Genomic DNA, 14,161 nt, shown 5'->3' on the forward strand with positions numbered 1-14,161 from the left:
CCTGCAGACTAATGGTTACAAACTGTCATATATAGGGCCAGTGCCCCGGTGTAGCAGATAAAGCAGCCACCTGCAGTGGGAGCATCTCATATAGGTGCTGGCTTAAGATCCGGCTGCTCCACTTCTGACCCAGCTCTCTGCTATGGCCTGGGAGAGCAGCAGAGGATGGCACACGTGCTTGGGCCCCTGCACCCATGTGGGAGACCCAGAAGAGGCTCCAGCTCCTGGCTTCGGATCAGCCCAGCTCCGGCCCTTGTGGCCATTTGGGGAGTGAATCAATGGATGGAAAATCTCTGCCTCAGCCTGTCTGTAACTCTGCCTTTCAAATAAATAAATAAATAAACAAACAAACAAACCTTAAGGAAAAAAAAAAAAACTGTCGTATACTATTCCTACTTGGATTTTAATTAGTTTTGACCCAGATAAAGATACTAAAGGGTACAGTAAGCCTGAGCCAAGGATACAAGCCCCTTGTGTTGGATGAATGCACCTCCCTCTGCAGCCCATCTAAAACAGCACACTCCTCCAGCTCCTGCCCTGTCCTGTGCTTCACTTTTCCTCACAGCACTGAGGACCACTGAGAATCCAGGACAGAGTTTTGTGTACTTTGTTTCCTGCTGTATCTTGTACCTATTTAGTACCAGGTACATTAAGTCTTCTTTAAATATCTGCTTAAAAGAACAAATCAAAGAATAAAATTTGAAAAACACTCTTCAGCACTTTTGTATAGAAAATGTTACAGAATTTTGACTCAAAATCCACAGGTAATTTCTTAATGAAACACACTGGTAATTATTCTAAAGGACTGCTGATATATTACATGAACTTTCACCACTGGAAACCACACCACGATTAACAAACAAAACCCAGTGCCACAACACAAGCACTGATCATTTTACCTTTTTCTGTGGATGAACAAGCTTTACTGAACTTTATAATATTCACTGTGGTTATTTACCCTAACGTTGCTCTTGAAATCAAACAAAAATGGTTACTATTATTTGAAAACAAGAACTCTGTTTCAATAAAAACCTTATTTCTCCTACAAATACAAGCCATTTAGAATACGTCTGCTCAATTTCCTTATATTTATTTTACTTCAGTTCTAAGTTTTTCTACATATGATCTTCCAAGTTATTAATTCAGATCCAATCTATCAATCGATCCTCTGAACTAATGTAGCTGGGAATCATGTATTTTTTAAAATTTTATTCATTTTGCATGCTCCTGAATCTTATTCAGTGCATTATTAGTTTTTCATTTACCTTCTCAATTTGTCTCCCTTAGCAGCTCCTATTTTCCCAGGCATGTGTTCTAATTGTGTTGATGGATCTTTCAGTAACAGAGCAACTCAAAGTACCAGAGGCATAATAAAGAGCTTGAACCAGATGTAAACTCACACATGGAAACTGTACCCTCAATGAGAAAAATCAGCAGACCTCACCAGTGAACATGGTGATGTAGAAGATGTACATTCTGAGTTAAGCTCCTTATTTCTTTGTGGACAGATCTGCTGGTGGAGAGAACACATTTTGTGTTCTCAGTCCTAAACACTGCTGCTAAAGTGATGACAAAACTATCAGCCTGGAATTCTACAACCAACTAAATAATTTTTAGGGGTAAAACACTGAGACAGACCTAACATGGTTCTCCCTGAAATAACCACTGAGAGAATAATATGAAAGCAATGAAATCTGAAAGGAAGCAGTGGAAACAATGCAGTAAAGCTACACTTGACTCCTACCTTATTTCAGAATCCACATCTCTGGTTAGGAATTTAGGTCTCGTATTTTCAGATGAATAATAACGTCCTGCAAAAACCTGATCACCATCAGCAGTAAAAGCTTCTCTACAATTTTTGGGTGGCTTTTGGGACTGCATTACTGCCCGAGCTACTGAATTATTCTAAAATAGAGAGGAAAATACATTTTGAAAGCCTTGCCAAAGCATCTTACATGGACACAACTTCACAATAAAACCTTTCCTTATTATCTTAAAATAATTCCAGTATTCTTAAACATTCAAATAATCTCATTAAAAATAAGAGTTTCACAAACAACTTTTCAATGTCCAAAGAACTGCAATTCCTCAGTCTTTAAAATAACCTAGTAAACAATACTTTATGACAGAGCAATGTACTTTGTTTTTAAATTCTTTTTTTAATTTATTTAGTAAATATAAATTTCCAAAGTACAGTTTATGGATTACATTGGCTCCCCCCCCATAACTTCCCCTCCCACTCACACCCTCCCATCTCCTGCTCCCTCTCCCATTCCATTCACATTAAGATTCATTTTCAATTATCTTTATATAACGAAGATCGATTCAGTATATACTAAGTAAAGATTTCATCAGTTTGCACCCACACAGAAACACAAAGTGTAAAAATACTGTTTCAGTACTAGTTACAGCATTACTTCACACTGGACAACACATTAAGGACTGATCCCACATGAGACGTAAGTACACAGTGACTCCTGTTGTTGACTTAACAATTTGACACTCTTGTTTATGGCGTCAGTAATCTCCCTAGGCTCTAGTCATGAGTTGCCAAGGCTATGGAAACCTTTAGGGTTCACTGACTTCGATCTTATTCCAACAGGGTCATAGTCAAAGTGGAAGTTCTCTCCTCCCTTCAGAGAAAGGTACCTCCTTCTTTGATGGCCCCATTCTTTCCACTGGGATCTCACTCGCAGACATCTTTCATTTAGGTCTTCTTTTCTTTTTTTTTTCCTCAGTGTCTTGGCTTTCCATGCCTAAAATACTCTCATGGGCTCTTCGCCAGATCCGAATGCCTTAAGGGCTGACTCTGAGGCCAGAGTGCTATTTAGGACATCTGCCATTCTATGAGTCTGCTGTGTATCCCGCTTCCCATGTTTAAATTTTAATACTGCATCTACTTAAAATTAAAAATTATTTTAAATACCTTTTCACATGAAAATATTTACTTTAGACTAATTTACACAGATACTATTTTTTTCTAAGATTTTTTTCTTATTTTCACTTTAATTGAGAGACAAGATCTTCCTATCACTATTTGACTCCCTAAATGTATGCAGCAGCTAGGGCTGGGCCAGGCAGAAGCCAGGAGCTGGGAACTTAATCCAATCCAGGTCTCCTATTTAGGTTACAACCTAGGTGTTTGAGCCAGCACCTGCTGCCTCTCAAAGTACATGTTATTATCAGCTATATCAGAGGCAGAAAAGTCAGGCACTCCAGTATGGCATGCGGGCATCCCAAGCAGTAACTTAATGACTATACCAAACAGCCATCTATCTAAACGACTTTTATATCCTAAGAAAGGTATGAGCAAATACAAATACTAATAAAAGATTATTGGCAATATAGGGAAAGCCTGGAAATATTTGAATCCTAGGGGGATAGTGAGATTAGGTTTAAGCCTAATCAACCTCTTTATTTTCTGCCAAGTATCCTTCTAAAAATATGAAAGAACCATGACACAAACAATTACAGCACAAACACATCTGGGATACCAAGACAGTTATTTCTGTTTCCATTAATAAGAAAAACAGATTCTCATTTTCTTCACTGCCCAGATTTCTGTTTTGAATCTTCTGTCCCTTCTCTGCAAGCATTCATGCCAATATGAAACTGAATCCTTTAATCTAACAAGCATGTAAAAATACACAATGAAAAAAATACTGATTTTAGAGAGCACATTTATATGAAAAAAATTGTAAAATATCAAGGTATTTCATTTAAAAAGCAGAATAATCGTAATGTATTTATCTGTCAGTGCAATAAAAATTAATTTGGCAGCCAATCAAGAGAGAACAAAAAACTTCTATAGCAACACTTCCAAAAATTAACATCAATTTGTAAAATTACTTTACAAAGAAAAGCTATAAAGTTACCAAGTCCCTTGGGACAGAGAACACACAAACCATCCAGTTGTATACTATCTTGCATTTTCTTACAAGGAAAAAGTACATGCCATAATCAATAGCTCTACGAACAAATGGCAATGGGAATTTATAAAACCTCTCTCAGTTTTGAAAATTTTAGAGTAATATAAAATACAGCAAGCATCTTGTCTTACTTTTATCAGCAGCACTGTCTCTATGCCCCTCATGTCAATCAGGCTATTTGCAACAACTGCATTGTCTATTTCTAAAGCTGTCAGAACCGTGGGAAACTCTGGATGATAAGCAGCTCTAGAAGACAAAGATACATAAGGATTAACTTTGCAAATTTTAATTATAAATATATATATAAACTTTATATATATTAACTAGAGAAAGATCTTTTTGGCGGGTGAGAGGATTACAACACAATATAAAATATTTGATAGTGTTTTAGAAAACACAGCTTTAACAGGATTACTTACTTAGCAAACACATAAATACTATATGCTAGGCACTGTTTTAAACATAATGAATATCAGCTCACTTAATCCTAGTAACAACCATATGAAATAAAAACTATTTTTTTTTTCTTCAGGTGAGCATGATTCAGAGCTTATTAAGTTCTGTAACAATAATAGTTAAGCAGCCAGACTAGGACTTAAACCAGGCAGTTCAGCTTAGCTATCATGCCATATTGTCTGTTATAATTACAGCTTCCTTCAATCTTACACTATAAGTGAATTTAAACACTTATATTGTTAATTCTCCCACTGATAGGAGATAAGAAAGACTAAAGTTTAGTTTATTAACATAGAGGAAATATGTGACAAAAAAATATTCTCATGAATTCCAATTTGGGCTTCTTAAAGAGACCAAAGTGCATGTTACAATTAAAAATTTAAACATTTGGAGGCTGACACTGTGTGGCAACAGATTAAGCCATGGCCTATGACACTGGCATAGCATATAAGAGTACCAGTCAGAGTCCCAGCTTCTCTGTTTCTGATCCAATTCCCAGTTAATGCACCTGGGAAGGCAGCAGCAAATGATCCAAATACTTGAGAACCTGCCACCCACACGGGAGACCTGGATGGAGTTCAAGGATCCTGGCTTTGGCCTGGCCCCGGCTGGGGAGCTGTTGTGGCTATTTGGGGAGTGAATCAGAGGATAAAAAATCTCTTTCTCAGGGGCCGGCACCATGGCTCAGTAGGTTAATCCTTCACCTGAGGCACCGGCATCCCATATGCATGCCAGATCTAGTCCTGGCTGCTCCCCTTCTGATCCAGCTCTCTGCTGTGGCCTGGGAAGGCAGTGGAGGATAGCCCAAGTGCTTGGGCCCCTGCAGCCACATGGGAAACCAGTAAGAAGCACCTGGCTCCTGGCTTCGGATTGGTGCAGCTCCGGTCGTTGCAGCCATTTAGGGGGTGAACCAATGCAAGAAAGATCTTTCTCTCTGTCTGTAACTCTGCCTCTCAAATAAATAAATAAAATCTTTAAAAAAAAATGTCTTTCTCTGTCTCTCCCTCTGCCTTTCAAATGAATAAAAATACATCTTAAAAAAATTTAAACACCTCAGCACAGAAGAATGAATACACCAAGAACAGTAGGTTTAAGAGCAATGAACGGTTAAGGGAAGGAAAGGTGGTGGTATATTCTTCGGGTTTCTTTAGTCCCAGAATTCTAAAACAAAGAAAGTATCTTTTGATGCATAAAACATAAAACAGAATATAACAATCTACTTGGGAGAGTGACCAGTAGATGAAAAGATCTCTCTCTCTCTCTCTCTCTCTGTAATTGTCTTTCAAATAAAAATCTTAAAAAATAAAAAAAGAAATTGAGATTTTAGGAGCAACAGGTTTTAGTACAGAAATCAGGAATGTGGCTCTCAGACATGGTAAGTTTGTAAGGTCTACTGGAGATTCAAGTAGAAAATATATACTGAGTATACCACACTGTAGTGTTCAGAGGAAACAGTCAAGCTATAGACGTAGTTTGATAATTATCAGTGTACAATGTGTATATAAAGTCATTAAACTGAATGAGTTTACCTAGGGAAGAAGTGTACAGCAAGGAGTTTGTAGCACTGATTCAGCTAGAGGTGAGAAGAGTAAAAAAGATAATGGAAAATTAGGAGAATCAGAAGAGTGCAGTCCTACAAGCCAGATGAAAAAGTGTTTCAGGAAAAAGAATAATGAACAGAGTCCAGTAGTGCCAGTTAAATCAAGTTAGTGCACAGTAAGAACTAATTACTGAATTACACAGAAGGAGGTTTCTTGGTGCCCAGAAAGGAGCTATTTTGGTATGTAGTCAAACTATAAAAGCCTGAATGGAGCATGTTCAGGACAGAAGAGGAAGAGAAATTGGAGATACAGAGAATTATTTTGAAGAGTTTTTTAAATTTTATTTTTACTGTAGAGGAAAACAGAGAAGTGAGATAGAAACAGCTTCATGGCCTCCTTAGGATTAAGTTCAAGTGGAACTAAAAACAAGGATACAAAAAAACAGGGAATGGGTACTCTACAAATGACAGTAGCATCAATGAAACAAAACAGGGCAGGAGAGGATATAGGAAAGAGTGGAAATCTAAAGGGGAGGTAGTGGTACAAGAAGTTCTGGTGCAAGGCAAACCTGGCCAGTCCCTTGCAAACAGGTTTCTATGCTGGAAGGAGTGACCATTCTGAGGAGGATACACCATGAAGCAGTCGCTAATTCTAGTTTGTTTGAAAGCACCCAGTTATAAGCCCTTCACTTTGCTGTTCTTTCTTGGGATTCACTTCATTCTGGCTTATGTTACAATTAATTTTACACTAAGAGATGCTATAAAAATCACTCTAGAACTAAAAGTAGAAAGGAATATTAGCAATAAAATGTTAGTGATGAGAGACAAAGAGTCCTGAGATAATATCAAATAGGTTTACTAAACAATGTTAAATAGAAAACGTCATCAGGACACTGGAGCAAAGGAAAAAATGCACATGAAGTCTAGGCAGGCACAACGAGCCTGGTAGACAAAAGGAGTTACAGGACAAAATGAAAGGATTCTAATTACACTTGAAAGAAATCACTTAACATGAGATTTCTATTGGCAAGTAAAAGAAAAAATAGTACAACCAAATTTAACAGTAGGAAAAAGCATGCTGAAAACTTGGCACATTTTTTAATGTCTCCAAATATAACAATATACAAGTGAGAAGTGCTAATAGACCAAGTACAGAGCTGTGGGGAGCATAATAACAGAAGAGGTGAAAGATACAAAAGGTAGAAGAATCAAGAAAATGGCACCATAGTAACAAAAGGGGTAAAGTTTCAATAAGGGTATTAAATAGTACGTAATGAATAACAAAAGGTAAATATATATACATAAATAGATATAGATTTTTATAGGGTATAGTATAATATTTCAACACACAGACACAGTGCAAATTGACCAAACCAGCTAACTGCGTTTTCCATATCCTTATCTTTTATTTGTGTTTGGAGTCTACCAGCTCCTCTCTTCCAGTTCTTCATACATATATATATATATATAGATATATATCATATAATACAAGATTATCAAATATATTTGCCTTTTTGTGCTATAGAACACTAGAACTGATTAAAATGATTACACTCAACCTCCTTTGACTTCTTGTCCCTCTACCTTAGCCAACTTATAGTTATCACTATTCTAAGGTCAGGTTACTTTTTTACTTCCATATATAAGACAGAACATATGGTACTTGTCTTTCTGTGTCTGGTTTATTTCACTTAAAATAATGATCTCCAGTTCCATCCATTTTGCTGCAAATATCAAGATTTCATTCATTTTTATGGCTGATCATATTCCAATGTGTATATATACCACAATTTCTTTATCTGGTCATCTAGGGCATCTGGTTGACTCCATATCTTGGCTACTGAAAACAGTGCTACAATGAACATAGGAGCGCAGGTACCTCTTTCACACGCTGGTTTCATTCCCCTCAGATATATACCCAAAAGGACAGTTGGGTCATATGGTAGGTGTATTATAGTTTTATGAAGAATCTCTATTCTGTTTTCTGTTATGGCTGTACTCATTTGCACCCCACCAACAGATTTCCTTTTCTTCATATCACCAACATTTATTTTTTTTGTCTTTCTTTCCTATAAAAATTGCAAATGCTATTTTTTGCAGAATTCATTTTGTCTCCATGCATTTTGCACAAAGAATTCTATTTGTGTAAAAGGTATTTAACATTGTCTGCCACTTTACAAACTCATCAGTTAAAAGACAATTCATTTATAACCTCTCCTTTGAATTCTTCCCTGATCTACCTACTAAGACATGAGCCAATTACTCGCTCCTTCAGTTGAACTGCATCTATATCTTAGGATCCAATTTTGTCAAGAATAAATAAAAAATAATTAGTGAAAAGCCAGCACTGTGGGGTAGTGGGTAAAGCCCCAGCTGCTCCACTTCTGATCCAGCTCCCTGCTGATGTGCCTGGGAAAGCAGGGGAAGATGGCCTCTGCACCCATGAGGGAGACCCACAAGAAGCTCCAGGCTCCTGGTTTTGGATTGGATCAGCTCTGGCTGTTGCAGCCATTTGGGGAGTGAACCAGCAGGTGGAATACCTCTGTCTCTTTCTGCTTCTGCCTCTCTGTAACTCTGTCTTTCAAATAAATAAATCAATCTTTAAAAAAAAGATAATTAGTAAATGCATACAAATTCACTAGAGAGAAAGAGCATTCCACTTACCTTTCAAAAAAATAAAAATAAAATTTTTAAGAAAAAGTAGATATAGGCAGGAACAGATTTTTAAAGTAAAGTAATGAGCCCATGATATGGGATAAGTCCAGGGAGACAGGATTAAGCCTATGAGCTAGAGGCCACACCCCCTTGTCCCGACTTGATTTTACCTGTATCCACCCACCTGTCAAACTATGTGAGCACTCCACTTTGGGAAGTGAATAAAACACTGGAGAGCGCTGAGCCCTCCCCCCTCCCCATTTTACCAATGTTCCCACTCTATTGCCCTCTCAATTGCAGTCTCTGACCTGCTCCCTGGAAAAGGCTGGTATGGAACTCCCCCGTGTACTTTTTTCTGACCCACTCTCCCTTAATAAAGCCCTCATGTTCCTGTGTATTTCTTTGACTCACTAAATAAATCTTAAACCTTACCATGTTGCATTTCTCCTTTGAGCTAGTGCTTTGAATTCTTATCTACGTAAATGGCAAGAACGCGAAATATTAAAATCTGCCCTAAGCTAACCTAAAACACAAGTCGTCAGCAGAGGCCAGTTTGGGTATGTTGCCCATGAGAAGGGTCATCAAAGAAACAATTGCAACTCTTTACAAACTCTGTGAGACACTTAGCCAGATAAACCACGGATAAAGAGTGCCAATGTTCTTCCTTAGGACCTCCCTCTTAACTGGTTACGTCTGAAGCATTTCCATCAGTACAACTTCCATGGCATACTGTATCTATTCTCGTGTCTCCCACAACAGACTTCATGTCACAACCACAAAGTAAGGGGTATCTCTTGTCACTATTTCTCCAATGCCCAAACAGAAATAAAAATGGCTTGATGAATTCTTAAAAAATTATTCGAAAGGCACAGTTACAAGAGAGGTCCTCCATCTGCTGGTTCACTCCCTAAATGGCCACAACGGCCAGGGCTGAGCTAGGCTGATGCCAGAAGCCAGGAGCTTCGTCTGGGTCTCCTAGTGGGTACAGGGGCCCAAGCACTTGGGCCATTCTCTGCTACCTTCCCAGGTGCATTAGCAGACATCTGGATAGGAAGCTGAGTAGCCAGATCTTGAACCAGCACCCATGTCGGATTCCAGCATCACAGGCAGTGGCTTAACCTGCTCTGCCACACTGACGCCCCCGGCTTGATGAAATTTTATAATTCAGTACTAGAGTTAATGTTGTTTTAACTTTTCCCAACATTACACGTGACTAAAAAAAGCCAGAAACAGTATTTAATTACTGATGTCTTACCTGTGTCTTACATCGTACATCTCGTTCCGAAATTCAGAAACTAGTATCTGTGGTCGAGAGGTCCCTGACGAGTAAAATCTTTTCATCAGTGTCTGAAGTACCCTTTCATCAGCATGATTATGGCAACAATAGGCTTGCAGAAGTCCTTTTAAGCACGACTCAATAGCCAAAGCATGCTCAGGGTCCCGAAGATGAATGCAAGCTCCTAAAAGTAGACAGGACTCATGAATGCTCTTTGACGCATTGATGGAATCGTCTTTTTAACAGTTCAAAAATGACTGAAAATATTTTCAAAGTAGCTTAAATGACATTACAGAGCTTATATGAACTGAATAGGAAATTCTCACATAGTCCCTGGACACAGCAGGGAGAAATCTACTAAATCTTGTGGAAAAAAAATACCCTACTCCAATGTAACTCAACAGTGATGTTTCTACATAAGTCTATTCTATTCTAGCTCTCAATGGTGTTTTGAAAATCAAGTCAAAAGATGTACAGATTCTTTATTACTTTCTGTAAAACCACTTAAGATAGATTTAAGGATGGGAACAAAGCCTCATCTACTGAAATGGACTGTGGTATGAAGATATGTATATTTAAATGAACAGATATTATTACTGCAATACTTAAATGCAACCATGTACTAATAAAATTTATGTCGATTTAGAGCACCATTTCACCAAATGATATACAATTATGCAATTCCCCAGACTACGACCAAAAACATTCTTTAAATTTCATGTATGTATGGGAATAATTAAGTAATCACAGATTTTAGAGTTCAAAGAGGATGTTTTCAAATCATGTTTTCCAACCCAAGTAGGAATTAAGAAAGAAGTCATTTTATAAAGGTCATGTAAAATTCAGGTAAGCATTCAAGTATATCCCGATGCGATCAAATTCTCTGATTTAATCAATCATGCTCAAGTTTGCTCGTTTAAGAAATAAAATAAGAACCAAGTCTTCTTTTCTTCTTCTTTTTTAATCTTTCCTCTCCTTGCTTGAGTGTCACATCTTCTCATCCCTGTCAGCTTCCGTGTCAGTTACAGGGAATTTTGTTTTTTTAAAGATTTATTTTATTTATTTGAAAGAGTTAGAGAGAGAGGTAGAGACAGAGAGAGAGGTCTTCCATCTGCTGGTTCATTCCCCAGATGGCCACAATGGCCGGAGTTGCGCTGACTGAAAGCCAGGAGCCAGGGACTTCTTCAAGGTCTCCCACCTGGGTGCAGGGGCCCAAGGACTCGGGCTATCTTCCACTGCTTTCCCAGGCCATAGCAGAGAGCTGGATCGGAAGAGGAGCAGCCGGGACTAGAACTGGAGTCCATATGGGATGCTGGCACTTCAGGCCAGGGCTTTAACCCACTGCGCCACAGCGCTGGCCCCAAATTATTCAATTTTATAATTTTCATTTCCCTAAATTCTCTTTCTTCTGGTTAATTAATGCTTTAATGGTAAAAAGAAAAGCCACAAAATTTAAAGTGATTTTACCATTATTTAAAAACCATAACTAAAGCCTACAAGTAAGTATATTATTCTCTTTTCTTCTCTTTTTTAAGAGGCAGAGAGATTGCAAACTCCCATCTGCTCACCCCCAAATGTTTGCAATGGCCACACGGGGCCTAGTCAAAGTTGGGAGCTGGGAACTTAATCAAGGTCTCCTACACCGGTGGCAGGATTCCAATTATTTGAGCCATCACCACTGCCTCTCAGTGTCTGCACTGGCAGGAAACTGGAGTCAGGAGCAGAAGTCAGGTACAGAAATCATGTACCCGGATATGGCACAAGACCAAGGTCTTAACCACTAGGCTAAACGCCTATCAAAAATGTATAGGTCTATGGCGTTCACTCTCTTTTTATCTTTTTGAAACAAATTCAAAAGACCCCTTTCTTCAAATACAATGTTATTATACCTAGTGTTCATGATATCCTTGGCAAGTCATGACAAATACCTAAAGGGCCTACTGGTTTGTAGGTAAAATGTCCTCGTCTGTAAGCATCATCTATTGCTTCAAGAAGAGCTGGAACATGAGGGCCAAATCTTTTCAGTCGATCAGTTTTACTATCTTTCAATTCTTTCAGTTGTATCTGATTATAGTTCAGTGTATGCTTCACATCCAATTCTTCTCTCCTAAGAAAAAAGGCAGAAAAAGAGACATGTGATAAAGTTACACAGAAATATTCAGCTTTTGCCCCCTTTTTTTCTTGACAGGCACAGTTAGACAGTAAGAGAGAGACAGAGAGAAAGGTCTTCCTTCCGTTGGTTCACCCCCCAAATGGCCGCCATGGCCAGCATGCTGCATCGATCCGAGGCCAGGAGCCAGGTGCTTCCTCCTGGTCTCCCATGTGGGTGCAGGGCCCAAGCACATGGGCCATCCTCCACTGAACTCCCGGGCCACAGCAGAGAGCTGGACTGGAAGAGGAGCAACCAGAACAGACTCTGGCGCCCCAACCGGGACTAGAACCTGGGGTGCCAGCACCGCAAGCTGAGGATTAGCCAAGTGAGCCACAGCGCCGGCCTCTAGCATTTGCCCTTAATACCTGCATACCAACAAATGATCCAGCTGCCCTAAAATCTGAAAGCAGAGATTTTTTGATTTGAAAATAATGGTTACCAAGGAAAAATTTGGCGTGAAGAAAGTGATATAATAGTGATGGCCCAAGACACCTATAAATGTGAGAAAAGTCTTATAAAAGTGATTTTAAAATATCCTTTGTTACACAGAAAAAAACAAAAAAAAAAACATTTTCTTTTCATAGAAAGAGAAAAACCATACAATATGGAAGCAACTGAAGAAAATTATGCCAAAATTACAGCAAACTTACTTAATTCTAGCATATTCTTCCTTGTCCTTTTCTATGGCCTGCTGAAACTGTTCAATCTCTTGATTGACGGAATTCTCCTGATCGTGTAAGGCCTTTATTCTCTCTTTTAACCAAGATATTTTCTTTTGCCTTTCCAACCGCTCAGGTTCCAAAGACTGATCAGTACTAACAGTAAATAATCCAAAATGAAAAATGTTAAGTGAAAAACCTAACAGTTAAAAGACATAAACCAATATAATACAATTCCATTAGCCATATACAGAAAACACAACACTCCAATAACCTAGCTTAGTTTAGTACAAATCAGGTAACTGTGAAAACTGCAAAATAACTATCATACCTTTTTTTTAGTTCTTCAATTCTTTTACAAAGCTGCTCATCGTCTTTCTTTAATGCTTTATATTCGTTTAAGGAACGGTTATATAAAACCTAACAAAAAATTAAGACACATTCCAGTAAAATGAAGAAACAAATATAGTATTCAAGTCCACTTTTGCTAAATTTTCAAATTGGAGGTTGAAAATGTTCAGAAATATATATATATATAAAATATTATATATTTATTTTAAAGATTTATTTATGTATTTGAAAGGAAGAGATAAGAGACAGAAAGGGGGAGGGGGAAGATATCTTTTATCTGCTGGTTCACTCCCCAAATGGTCACAACAGCTGGGGCTTGGCCAGGCCAAAGCCAGGAGGTTGTTCTGGGTTTCCCACATGGGTACGGGGACCCACGGACTTGGGCCCCTTCCATTGCCTTCCCAGGTGCGTTAGCAGGAAACTGGATCAGAAGTGGAATAGCTGGGACTTGAATCAGTGCCCATATGGGATGCCAGCACTGCAGGCGGAGGCTTAACCTTCTACGCTATTGCACTGGACCCTTTATATATACATATACATAATATATACATATATGTGTGTGTGTGCATATATATGTATATATACATATATATGTATATATAAAGTGCATGAATGACCGCTTCAAACCACGGCATTTTTTAAAGTGTTGAAAGCAGATCAGATTTCAACCCCGATACAAATCCTCTACTTTTAAAGGAGGTAAACAGTTCTAGTATTGTTAACTTCTCTCACCTCAGCTTCATTATAGGCCCTTTTTTTAGCAGTGACATCTGCTTTCAATGCCATACATTCTGGTGCTCGTGCATTTGTCTCTTGACTAATCTTTTCTAGTTTATCTTGAATATCCTTGTATTTGTTTTCTGCTTCATTAAGTCTGACCTTTAAGAAAATAACATTATTGGGGTACATTTTCTTTTTCTTCCATAAAGAGAAAACCTCAAAAATAATTATATATAGTTCACATCCCAATGAATTTAATTTTGCTCAAAATATTAGGTAAGCAAACATATAAAATACCAAAATATGATTTAATTTTAACACACATCTAGTTATCCAACAAATGTGCTATCCTCTGGCAATATAGATATAATAATAACTGTCTTCAAACAACACAATTAAAGGAAGATAAACACAATGTAGCCG

The 14,161-nt window shown here is 38.1% G+C and overlaps 1 protein-coding gene across 2 annotated transcripts in view; it reads right to left on the reverse strand.

Annotated features, from left to right (window-relative positions):
• SMC6 (structural maintenance of chromosomes 6) overlaps window positions 1–14,161 on the reverse strand; it is a 95,934-nt gene that overhangs the window by 37,943 nt on the left and 43,830 nt on the right. For both annotated transcript variants that reach the window (XM_062208981.1, XM_062208980.1), the window contains 7 exons: window positions 13,751–13,897; window positions 12,999–13,087; window positions 12,659–12,823; window positions 11,785–11,963; window positions 9,836–10,040; window positions 4,061–4,175; window positions 1,745–1,905 (listed from right to left, as the gene is read on the reverse strand). In XM_062208981.1, the coding sequence (XP_062064965.1) occupies window positions 1,745–1,905; window positions 4,061–4,175; window positions 9,836–10,040; window positions 11,785–11,963; window positions 12,659–12,823; window positions 12,999–13,087; window positions 13,751–13,897 (1,061 nt within the window). The remainder of the gene's footprint in view (window positions 1–1,744; window positions 1,906–4,060; window positions 4,176–9,835; window positions 10,041–11,784; window positions 11,964–12,658; window positions 12,824–12,998; window positions 13,088–13,750; window positions 13,898–14,161) is intronic.

Source organism: Lepus europaeus, chromosome 13, assembly GCF_033115175.1.
Source record: "Lepus europaeus isolate LE1 chromosome 13, mLepTim1.pri, whole genome shotgun sequence".
NCBI classification, from domain to species: domain Eukaryota; kingdom Metazoa; phylum Chordata; class Mammalia; order Lagomorpha; family Leporidae; genus Lepus; species Lepus europaeus.